Source organism: Coregonus lavaretus (assembly GCF_964263955.1).
Source record: "Coregonus lavaretus genome assembly, chromosome: 11".
Taxonomy (NCBI): domain Eukaryota; kingdom Metazoa; phylum Chordata; class Actinopteri; order Salmoniformes; family Salmonidae; genus Coregonus; species Coregonus lavaretus.
In genome coordinates, this window is record NC_139998.1 from 36,946,720 (window position 1) to 36,959,639 (window position 12,920).

The 12,920-nt window shown below is 41.8% G+C and overlaps 1 protein-coding gene across 1 annotated transcript in view; it reads left to right on the forward strand.

The window, feature by feature from the left end:
* Nucleotides 1-11,985, forward strand: part of LOC311137532 (cadherin-13-like) — a gene marked incomplete at both ends in the record, with an annotated part of 523,767 nt that extends 511,782 nt beyond the window's left edge. Inside the window, 3 exons of the mRNA XM_084172059.1 lie at nt 8,112-8,342; nt 11,198-11,626; nt 11,960-11,985. Of these exons, the coding sequence (XP_084028185.1) occupies nt 8,112-8,342; nt 11,198-11,626; nt 11,960-11,985 (686 nt within the window). The remainder of the gene's footprint in view (nt 1-8,111; nt 8,343-11,197; nt 11,627-11,959) is intronic.
* Between the last annotated feature and the right edge of the window lie 935 nt (nt 11,986-12,920).

The window sequence follows — 12,920 nt, forward strand, 5'->3', positions numbered from 1 at the left end:
CTTTACACGGATCAGTCGTCCTGGTCCCTTTGCAGAAAAACAGCCCCAAAGCATGATGTTTCCACCCCCATACTTCACAGTAGGTATGGTGTTATTTGGATGCAACTCAGCATTCTTTGTCCTCCAAACACGACGAGTTGAGTTTTTACCAAAAAGTTATATTTTGGTTTCATGTGACCATATGACATTCTCCCAATCCTCTTCTGGATCATCCAAATGCACTCTAGCAAACTTCAGACAGGCCTGGACATGTACTGGCTTAAGCAGGCGGACACGTCTTGCACTGCAGGATTTGAGTCCCTGGCGGGGTAGTGTGTTACTGATGGTAGGCTTTGTTACTTTGGTCCCAGCTCTCTGCAGGTCATTCACTAGGTCCCCCCGTGTGGTTCTGGGATTTTTGCTCACCGTTCTTGTGATCATTTTGACCCTACGGGGTGAGATCTTGCGTGGAGCCCCAGATCGAGGGAGATTATCAGTGGTCTTGTATGTCTTCCATTTCCTAATAATTGCTCCCACAGTTGATTTCTTCAAACCAAGCTGCTTACCTATTGCAGATTCAGTCTTCCCAGCCTGGTGCAGGTCTACAATTTTGTTTCTGGTGTCCTTTGTCAGCTCTTTGGTCTTGGCCATAGTGGAGTTTGGAGTGTGACTGTTTGAGGTTGTGGACAGGTGTCTTTTATACTGATAACAAGTTCAAACAGATGCCATTAATACAGGTAACGAGTGGAGGACAGAGGAGCCTCTTAAAGAAGAAGTTACAGGTCTGTGAGAGCCAGAAATCTTGCTTGTTTGTAGGTGACCAAATACTTATTTTCCACCATCATTTGCAAATAAATTCATTAAAAATCCTACAATGTGATTTTCTGGATTTTTTTTTCTCAATTTGTCTTTCATAGTTGACATGTACCTATGATGAAAATTACAGGCCTCTCTCATCTTTTTAAGTGGGAGAACTTGCACAAATAGTGGCTGACTAAATACTTTTTTTCCCCACTGTACCTGTAAGCTCGAATGCAAACATACAATGGATAATGATTTAATGTCTCTCAACACACATTAGTTGAACTTAATCTCTGTGACAAAGCAGAGTGAACTAGAGGACAAAATATTTGTTTAGCTGAGACATGTTGATGATGAGGATATGATGATGATGAGGAGGAGGAAAGGAGGAAGCGAGTGAGGGATTAGGTGAGGGAATATTCATTTTGGAAGCCAACAGAAGACAAACAGCTTCATTAAACTTTAGCCAAGCACAGTGCCTGCCTGTCTCACTATAAATGGCCAGAATCTGCATGTTTCCTGCGACATCTGTCTTCGCTGGGACTCACAGGGTGAGGCATACTTAGTCTCTTTAGTGTTGATGTGTTAAAATAAATATAGCTAATTACAGGGCCTTGTCCCAAACAATCTCCATCTTCATCAAAACTCCAGCTTCTAATTGCACCCTTTAGATCAAACTCAAGAGGTAGCTACAGCAACATACCGTTTTTGATACTGAAACTTAACTCTTGGAGGTCCTAAACCCTGTTAGTTGAACCTCACCCAACATATTTTCGCTGACGAACAGTCTGAGGATGCAAACAGAAGAAGTGACAATTTGGCCTTACCCTGCTATAAACACATTAACAGTGAGAAAAATCTATTTCCCATTTGGAGCGCAAAAAATAATTAATTCCCACATTTTTTCCATCTGTTTCTTTGGTTCAGATTGAACAGCTGTTGTGTCTGATTGTGTCTCATCTGCAGTGCATCATCCAGCAGCATTTTCTCTGTCCCAGTGTGAGCTATAGTGGTCCTCTGTAGCTCAATTGGTAGAGCATGGCGCTTGTAACGCCAGGGTAGTGGGTTCGATCCCCGGGACCACCCATACGTAAGAATGTATGCACACATGACTGTAAGTCGCTTTGGATAAAAGCGTCTGCTAAATGGCATATTATTATTATTATATTACTATAGCAACTGTGTTGCTGGGTCAACTCTGGCAGTCAGAAGTATTGTTAACACAACTCTGCTCTGTTGGCTTTGATCTGTGTACCGGTACTTCAGTTCTCCACCTGTGCTGCTCTTGTTTGTGTTGTGACAGATGGTAATGAGTGTGTTTTCTGGTGTTAAAATGTATATTGTCATTGAATATGGGATTGTTGTTGAATGTGCAGACAGGGACATTTCACTTTATTTCACAGAAATATTGAGAGAAAATATATCCATCACATAACAAGGTATAAAGTGACGTAAATGTAAATGTAATAAAGTATTGAGAACTCATTCAAAGTCAGGGGAGCTGTTTGTTTTGTCTGTGAGGGTTTGGATACCGTTGATGTTTTGTAAGGGACAGTGGGGTATGTTGAGCCATTTCTTAAATTCAGCATCACTACGTCAAGGGAAATATAGTATTATTTGTAACAAAGATGTCTACATATACTGTATTTCAGGATGATGTGTATCCCTGGAAATAATCAGAAGTCATGTAAACAAAACATTTTGAAAGCATAGCTTGTCCCAAAAAAGTGGTCTCAGAAATTAGAGTCCCTAAATAGTTTGAGAAAATAACGTTGATGCATTTAAAGATGGCCACACTATACCAGTAGATGAATATTAGCACATACGCTAATATTGCCAAGAGTGTGCAGAGCTGTCATCAAGGCAAAGGGTGTCTATTTGAAGAATCTCAAATATAAAATATATTTTGATTTGTTTAACACTTTTTTGATTACTACATGATTCCATGTGTGTTATTTTATAGTTATGATGTCTTCACTATTATTCTACAATGTAGAAAATAGTAAAAATAAAGAAAACCCTTGAATGAGTAGGTGTGTCCAAACTGTTGACTGGTACTGTATGTCCTTAGAAGCTGTGTGAATATAAAGTCACTACAATGTTATATGGCTGCACCAGACCAGTTGGTGACACTATAGATGTAATTGGCACCAGTGGCACCACAGGAGACTATCTTTGTCTCATTAAATACATAAATTGTGCAGACAAACAATGTGAAATATAGTGATTATTATATCTGTATAATCACATATTGTCGCCCTATTATGTGGTCTGAGGAGAGTAAAAAGTGGATATTTTATTAGGGAAAATTAGAAACCGTAAGTCCTGCCGCTTGCGCAGTCAGCATATACATTATATATGCAAAAGTATGTGGACGCCCATTCAAATGACTGGATTCAGCTATTTCAGCCACACCCGTTGCTGACAGGTGTATAAAATTGAGCACACAGCCATGCAATCTCCATAGACAAACATGGACAGTAGAATGGCCTTACTGAAGAGCTCAGTGACTTTCAACGTGGCACAATCATAGGATGCCACCTTTCCAACAAGTAAGTTCGTCAAATTTCTGGCCAGCTAGAGCTGCCCCGGTCAACTGTAAGTGCTGTTATTGTGAAGTGGAAACGTCTAGGAGCAACAACGGCTCAGCCGCAAAGTGGTAGGCCACACAAGCTCAAAGAACGGGACCGCATAGTGCTGAAGCGCGTAGCGCGTAAAAATCCTCTGACCTTGGTTGCAATACTCACTCCCAAGTTCCAAACTGCCTCTGGAAGCAACATCAGCACAATAACTGTTTGTCTGGAGCTTCATGAAATGGGTTTCCAGGGCCGAGCAGCCGCACACAAGCCAGGAGAACGCTACCTTCCCGAATGCATAGTGCCAACTGTAAAGTTTGGTGGAGGAGGAATAATGATCTGGGGCTGTTTTTCATGGTTCGCGCTAGGCCCCTTAGTTCCAGGGGGAAATCTTAATGCTACAGCATACAATGACATTCTAGACGATTCTGTGCTTCCAACTTTGTGGCAACAGTTTGGGGAAGGCCCTTTCCTGTTTCAGCATGACAATGCCCCCATGCACAAAGCAAGATCCATACAGAAATGGTTTGTCGAGATCGGTGTGGAAGAACTGGCCTGCACAGAGCCCTGACCTCAACCCCATCGAACACCTTTGGGATGAATTGGAACGCCCGACCTCACTAATGCTCTTGTGGATGAATGGAAGCAAGTCCCCGCAGCAATGTTCCAACATCTAGTGGAAAGCCTTCCCAGAAGAGTGGAGTCTGTTATAGCAGCAAAGGGGGGACCAACTCCATATTAATGCCCATGATTTTGGAATGAAATGTTTGACGAGCAGATGTCCACATACCTTTGGTCATGTAGTGTATATTTATAAATATTCATAACCTACAGTACTAGACTAAACTTCACTAGCGTCATCGTTGTGGTATTGAGAGATAAACATGGTAATGCTTTCACTGATTGCACATAAAGATAGTTCCTACATGATAGAGTGCTTGCTTTGTTATCCAACTGAGCTTGTGTCCTTTCTGTCATCCAGTGAACACCGTTCATTGCAGCTCGCAGCTATTTTTCTGTGTATGGTTTCCTAGAAACAAGGGGTGGCTCAACTAATCCTTTGTCTCAACTAACCCCACTCTCCCCTACGGGTTTGAGTGACTGAAAAGTTTACCTCCAGTCTGAGGTGATAAGCCTATATCTGCTGGGATTTTTATAGCAAAAACTTTCTAAGTATAATTTGTTTTTAGGTTTACAGTGATTCATAAGGTTTATCCTCTCTCTGTTTAGTCTTTCACCAGAAAATGCCACCGCTCAAAGCATTACCTAACTAATAACACGGCCATGAAAATGAAATCAGCTCTCGTTTGAACAGTTTGACATTTATGACACATGCATCTTGACATGATCGCCTCCTCTTCACTCAAACTTTTCCAGGTACAGTTGAAGTCTGAAGTTTACATACACCTTAGCCAAATACCGTATTTTCCGCACTATAAGGCGCACCGGAGTATAAGCCGCAGCAGCTAAATTGAATGATGTGTACATATATAAGCCACACTGGACTATAAGCCGCAGGTGTTTTAATGTTTAATTACCATATGTAAGGGTTCGTGCACAGAGGGGATTGTCGGGAAAGAGATGGCTGCTTGAGGAAGCTCCCATTTATTAACATTTCAACAAACAAGTTGCATATTTGCATAACGTATTCAAGTGTTACCATTTAGTGCAATAGTAGCTACAGAACATATACTGTGCTGTGTAAACTGTACTGTATCACATAGCGTCTATCTTTCTTTGTGTGAATTCACCAAAGTTTGTTATTTTTTCCTGGTAGTCGGGAGGGACTTGCTGACACACAGTCGTCCGCGCCCTGATGGACAGTCCCTTTCGTCTCATAAATCTGAAACACCAGGATGGTCCACCTCTAACATTTTCTATTTTCATTTCGGTGGCGACTGTTTCAGCTTTCAGTCGGATCTGCATGGTGGAAACACCTCGGCCGTCTGCTCTCTGTGTGTTCACCCAATCTTCAAGAAAGTCTTCAAGTTCGGGCCATCTGCTTTTTTTGACTTTTTGCATTGAGACAGTTCTTCCCGCTGGCGTCTCCAACGTCTCACCATTGACTCATTGATGCCAAGGCTACGTGCAGCAGCTCTATTTCCTTCTTTTACAGCCAGATTGACTGCCTTTAACTTAAAAGCTGCATCATATGCATTTCTAAGTTTGTTTTCCATAATGAGGGTTTGTGCATGAAAACTTCCTTTGCACAAACTGTCTCGCTCTCGTAATGTCTGTCTGTCTTGCTCTCGTTCTGTCTCTCGTTCTGTCTCTCGTACCACTCTCGGTTCCACTTTTACTTTTGCGCGCTACCTGTCTCACTCTTTTCCGGCCTCCAGCTTTTCCTGCTGGAGCCCGCCGCTTAAAGGTGGGGGGCGCGGACCGGTCATAGAGCCCATAGAGTTAATGTTGGTGGACTGTAACCTGTAAAATCCATAGATTTAGGAGGTCTTCTAGTGGCCGTTAGCTGTAAAAATCCATAGATTAGCCGCACCGTTATATAAGCCGCAGGGTTGAAAAATTGGAAAAAAGGCGCGGCTTATAGTCCGAAAATTACGGTACATTTAAACTCAGTTTTTCACAATTCCTGACATTTAATCCTAGTAAATATTCCCTGTTTTAGGTCAGTTAGGATCACCACTTCATTTTAAGAATGTGAAATGTGAGAATAATAGTAGCGAGAATGATTTATTTAAGCTTTTCATCACGTTCCCAGTGGGTCAGAAGTTTACATACACTCAATTAGTATTTGGTAGCATTGCCTTTAAATTGTTTAACTTGGGACAAACGTTTCGGGTAGCCTTCCACAAGCTTCCCACAATAAGTTGGGTAAATTTTGGCCCATTCCTCCTGACAGAGCTCGTGTAACTGAGTCAGGTTTGTAGGCCTCTTTGCTCGCACACGCTTTTTCAATTCTGCCCACAAATGTTCTATAGGATTGAGGTCAGGGCTTTGTGATGGCCACTCCAATACCTTGACTTTGTTGTCCTTAAGCCATTTTGCCACAACTTTGGAAGCATGCTTGGGGTCATTATCCATTTGGATGACCCATTTGCGACCAAGCTTTAACTTCCTGACAGATGTTGCTTCAATATATCCACATCATTTTCCTTCCTCATGATGCCATTTATTTTGTGAAGTGCACCAGTCCCTACTGCAGCAAAGCACCCCCACAGCATGATGCTGCCACCCCCATGCTTCACGGTTGGGATTGTGTTCTTCTGCTTGCAAGCCTTCCCCTTTTTCCACCAAACATAACGATGGTCATTATGGCCAAACGGTTCAATTTTTGTTTCATCAAAACTACGATCTTTGTCCCCATGTGCAGTTGCAAACCGTAGTCTGGCTTTTCTATGGCGGTTTTGGAGCAGTGGCTTCTTCCTTGCTGAGCGGCCTTTCAGGTTATGTCGATATAGGACTTGTTTTACTGTGGATATAGATACTTTTGTACCTGTTTCCTCCAGCATCTTCAGAAGGTCCTTTGCTGTGTCTGGGATTGATTTGCACTTTTTGCACCAAAGTACATTCATCACTAGGAGACAGAATGCGTCTCCTTCCTGAGCGGTATGATGGCTGCGTGGTCCCATGGTGTTTATACTTGCATACTATTATTTGTACAGATGAACGTGGTACCTTCAGGCGTTTGGAAATTGCTCCCAATTTTTTATGAGGTCTTGGCTGATTTCTTTTGATTTTCCCATGATGTCAAGCAAAGAGGCACTGAGTTTGAAGGTAGGCCTTGAAATACATCCACAGGTACACCTCCAATTGACTCAAATGATGTCAATAAGCCTATCAGAAGCTTCTAAAGCCATGACATCCTTTTCTGGAATTTTCCAAGCTGTTTAAAGGCACAGTCAACTTAGTGTATGTAAACTTCTGACCCACTGGAATTGTGATACAGTGAATTATAAGTGAAATAATCTGTCGTAAACAATTGTTGGAAAGATTACTTGTGTCATGCACAAAGTAGATGTCCTAACCGACTTGCCAAAACTATAGTTTGTTAACAAGAAATTTGTGGAGTGGTTGAAAAACTAGTTTTAATGACTCCAACCTAAGTGTATGTAAACTTCCGACTTCAACTGTATCTGGAAAACACATAGCGGTAAGATGATTCTCTAATTCTGATCTTGTCATGTGTGGGTAATTGCCAGTGACCTCCAGAGTTGTTTTGCATGCAGCCACTTTTCAAATCACCTCTAATCTCTAAGCAACAGAAAGGATGTGTCCCAAATGGTACCCTATTCCCTATACAGTGCATTACTTTTGGCCAAAAGTAGTAGGGTGCCATTTGGGACGTAGACAAACTCATACAGCACACCATGTCTGATGCTGCAGTGCCGTCTCTCTGCATTATTCAATTAAGAGTAATCTCATCTAAACAACAGAGACCCGCTCTCTCTGCCAAGCCAGGTCTCTCTCAACCATGATCCAAGTGATTCATGTTCCTTTGGTCTGGAAATGACACACAGTTTGTTTTGTACAGTTCTCTATCAAGTTGAATGAAGCTCAGTCAAAGGAAAGAGATAAGTTAACCACAGAGCTAGTATCTGAGGAACTTGGAACCACCTGACTGGATTCAAGTGGAAAGAAACTGATACTTGGAAATAGTTGCAGGGGGATAGACTTGGCAAATCTGAAATGAAAATGTCCCAAACCACCAGATACATTTTTAGATTTACAGTATTCAGAACAGAGAGAGCTGTGTTGTTGATATTTTACTAACAGGTGTGTATTGTGTCCTCCTCACAGGTAGCCCACCAGCCACCGGTACTGGCACTCTGGTCATCCACCTGGAGGACTACAATGACAATGCTCCCTACGTGCAACCGTCTGTGGTACGGGTGTGTGAAGACGCCAAGGACAGTGTGGTGATAGTGGGGGGACGGGACAGGGACATCCACCCCAACGCTGGGCCCTTCAAGATCGAGCTGGGGAAACAGCCAGGGCTGGAGAAGACATGGAAGGTCTCCAGGGTCAACAGTGAGTTCAGACTGTTACCTATAGAACATTACACTCCATAGGCTGCTACCTACAAAACAGTACACTCACTAGGCTGCTACAGGCACTCCCTAGGTTGCTATCTACAGAACAGTACACTCACTAGGCTGCTATCTACAGAACAGTATACTACCTAAGCTGCTACAGGCTCTCACTATACATCATCTGTATGCATGTTTGCAGTACTAGCCCATGTTTTCTGATGGGTACAGTGGGGAATTACAGGGGTACATCATACTGTCGCCTCTCCCATATCATGTGAGAAGGCTTGTCATTAGAAGCATACTAGAGGGATCTGCCATCCATCCATTAATGCATCAGCTGACATTGAGGTAATGTTTTGTGTGTGTTTCTTTGGTTATTCCTGTGTCTGTGTCTGTGATAAGGCCTTGTGTTTCTGGGGACAGACAGGCATTAGACAGTAGGCCTACAGTTCTGTACTGTATGTCTCAGTAATGTCAGTCTCTCTGGGTGGCCGACAGGGCCTCAGTCAGGGCCTCAGTGGGATAGTAGGGCTGTGAGGAGAGGAGGGGCAGACATGGAGCACAGACATATTGATTCAGGGGTTGCATCATGTCTGCCAGACCTGCATCTCAGAAAGACAGACAGACAGAAGCATTACCTGTGAGTGACAGGGAAACGGTGGAGGAAATGCTCTTCAATTAACTCTGTTGGGATAGATAGGGTGTGTGTTGCGTGCGTGTGCCTGCCAGGGTTGGGGTCAATTTGAATTGAAGGCAGTCAATTCCGGAAGTGATTTGAATAAAACATTTACAAATGGAAAAACGTTTTAAAGAAATAGCTTCTACTTTTCAGTTTACTGAGATATCATTTATATATATATATATATATATATATATATATATATATATATATATATATATATATATACATACAGTATCTCACAAAAGTGAGTACACCCCTCACATTTTTGTAAATATTTGAGTATATCTTTTCAAAAAAAAAAATCTTAAATCAGCATCTCTACATGTATGACAGCCATTCCATTCCAGTGTCTGTTGAATTCCAACACAGGCACACCTCATTCTACTGAATTAGGTACCTATTAGGTGATCACCTGAACCAAATCTTATTTAACGAGGAAAAGTATAAAAACCACTGCTGTGGTCATCACTATCCTCTTGCAATAGGACCAGTTGGATGGCAAAAACAGTGCTAATAGTACCTCAAAAGTAATATTGATCAAAAAATAACTATTGACCATGCCAAAAGAGTTGAAAAGGAACATTTTGAGTGAGGAAATGAAGGGTTCAATTCTGGCTTTACTGGCAGAGGGATACAGTGAGTGTCAGGTTGCTTCCATCCTTAAAATTTCAATGACGGCGGTTCATAAGAACAAGTTCAAGCAGCAGACATTGGGGGCAACAAAGCTACAGACCAGCAGAGGGCGAAAATGACTCTCTACTGACCGGGATGACCGCCAACTCATTCGAATGTCACTCGACAACCATAGGATGACATCAAGTGACCTACAAAAAGAATGGCAAACGGCAGCTGGGGTGAAGTGCACGGCGAGGACGGTTCGAAACAGGCTCATAGGGGCAGGGCTGAAGTCTTGCAAAGCTCGAAAAAAGCCCTTCATCAATGAGAAGCAAAGAAGAGCCAGGCTGAGGTTTGTAAAAGACCATAAGGATTGGACCGTAGAGGAATGGAGTAAAGTCATCTTCTCTGATGAGTCCAATTTTCAGCTTTGCCCAACACCTGGTCGTCTAATGGTTAGACGGAGACCTGGAGAGGCCTACAAGCCACAGTGTCTCGCACCCACTGAGAAATTTGGTGGAGGATCGGTGATGATCTGGGGGTGCTTCAGCAAGGCTGGAATCGGGCAGATTTGTCTTTGTGAAGGACGCATGAATCAAGCCATGTACAAGGTTGTCCTGGAAGAAAACGTGCTTCCTTTTGCTCTGACATTGTTCCCTAACTCTGAGGATTGGTTTTTCCAGCAGGACAATGCACCATGCCACACAGCCAGGTCAATCAAGGTGTGGATGGAGGACCACCAGATCAAGACCCTGTCATGGCCAGCCCAATCTCCAGACCTGAACCCCATTGAAAACTTCTGGAATGTGATCAAGAGGAAGATGGATGATCACAAGCCATCAAACTAAGCCGAGCTGCTTGACTTTTTGCGCCAGGAGTGGCATAAAGTCACCCAACATCAATGTGAAAGACTGGTGGAGAGCATGCCAAGACGCATGAAAGCTGTGATTGAAAATCAGGGTTATTCCACCAAATATTGGTTTCTGAACTCTTCCTAAGTTAAAACATTAATATTGTGTTGTTTAAAAATGAACATGAACTTATTTTCTTTGCATTATTCGAGGTCTGACAACACTGCATATTTTTCGTTATTTTGACCAATTGTCATTTTCTGCAAATAAATGCTCTAAATGACAATATTTGGAATTTGGGAGAAATGTTGTCAGTAGTTTATAGAATAAAACAAAAATGTTATTTTTACCCAAACACATACCTACAGTATAAATAGTAAAACCAGAGAAACTGATCATTTTGCAGTGGTCTCTTAATTTTTTCCAGAGCTGTGTGTGTATATATATATATATATATATATATATATATATATATGTGTGTGTGTGTGTGTGTGTGTGTGTGTGTGTGTGTGTGTGTGTTTTAAATGATTACATTGGAATTTGACCCCAACCCCAGTTTGTGTGTGCTTATGTATCTCTATTAATTTGTCTGTAGCCTATATCATTTTCATGTTTGTACAGTATGGCATGTCCTCCAGCATGAAAGTATCGAAACACAATTACAGTAGCTTCTCAGTTAACCTCATTGCCTGGTATATGTTTCAGACACACATGCTCAGATCATGCTGCTACAGAATATGAAGAGGGCCAACTACCAGCTGCCTCTGGTGGTGACAGACTCTGGCCTGCCTCCGCTTTCCAACAGCACTGAGATCAAGGTCCAGGTGTGCACCTGTAAGAAGAACAGAATGGACTGCAGCAGTGCTGGCTCTGTACGTTCCAACCTGATGATGCTACTGGGACTAGTCCTGCTCTCCCTACTCTGTGAGTACAAAGTAACTCTAGTCCTGCTCTCCCTACTCTGTGAGTACAAAGTAACTCTAGTCCTGCTCTCCCTACTCTGTGAGTACAAAGTAACTCTAGTCCTGCTCTCCCTACTCTGTGAGTACAAAGTAACTCTAGTCCTGCTCTCCCTACTCTGTGAGTACAAAGTAACTATAGTCCTGCTCTCCCTACTCCCTACTTTTAGTGCCTGTATAATTTGTTTTTAGAAACATCAAAAACTAATGTTTTTTCCCATTTTATTTGATTAAAAACCAAGCATAGCCTCCCCTCCTCTCAATGAAGGCTTTTTTTTTGTCTGCCCAATGCAATCACGAAGTAGTCAACTGTCGATAAAGGTTTTGGCTCCTGAGATTGCTTGGAAATAAATCTTAATCACAAAAGCTTTATTAAAATATCAAGTTTGAGAGGACTAAAACAGTGAGCTGACATTCCCTTTGTATCTATAAATTGTAGGCAGGCCCACATTATTTTAGCCATGCAGGTACCATTTTGGACGTGCATAAAAACCCCTCCATATTGTAGGCTACGTGTCCATGCCCATCATGTAACGAGATGAGAACCTCAGTGAATATCGGTGAACCTTGTATTTAGAAGTTATCTGTAACCTGTAAAAATGGCTTGTTTTCCGTTTTATATGTTCAAACCCAAGCCCTCCCTTAGGCCTACTATAACAAAGGCTGGTTCAACAGCAATGAATGTATTTTTTATCCTGACAATTTTATGATATCATTACATTTTACATGTATTTATTGTTTTGTTTTTTCATTACATTTTATTACAACCAAACGTATTACAATGATTCACCTTCCTGGCTTGCAATGCAACTTCTGGAGATGTGTGAATGCGATCTGATCTGTAAGATGGTTCCGATTATGTTCATAAAACATAGGCCTATTTGGGAGCAGTATAAAGGTGAGTGGACATACTCCGTTTCTATTTATATTGGATCTTTGTCCAGATACTGTGAAAAGTTTGGTGGTTCGTAAATCAAATCAAATCAAATTTTATTGGTCACATGCGCCGAATACAACAGGTGCAGACATTACAGTGAAATGCTTACTTACAGCCCTTAACCAACAGTGCATTTATTTTAAACAAAAAAAGTAAGAATAAAACAACAACAAAAAAGTGTTGAGAAAAAAAGAGCAGAAGTAAAATAAAGTGACAGTAGGGAGGCTATATATACAGTAAAATAAAGTGACAGTAGGGAGGCTATATATACAGGGGGGTACCGTTGCATAGTCAATGTGCGGGGGCACCGGCTAGTTGAGGTAGTTGAGGTAATATGTACATGTGGGAACCCTCCATAGTCTGCGTTGTTTTAACATTATCTGCCCATGGGAAGCAATGATGGTGTCTGTAAGTGTATTTTGACATAGCCTATTTAAAACAAGTTGTTTCGTTTTGTTTAGAATTTGATCTGAATTATTCGCTCTCTTTTTAGTGGATTTTTCTTGCTTATTGACAACATTTGGCATGTACA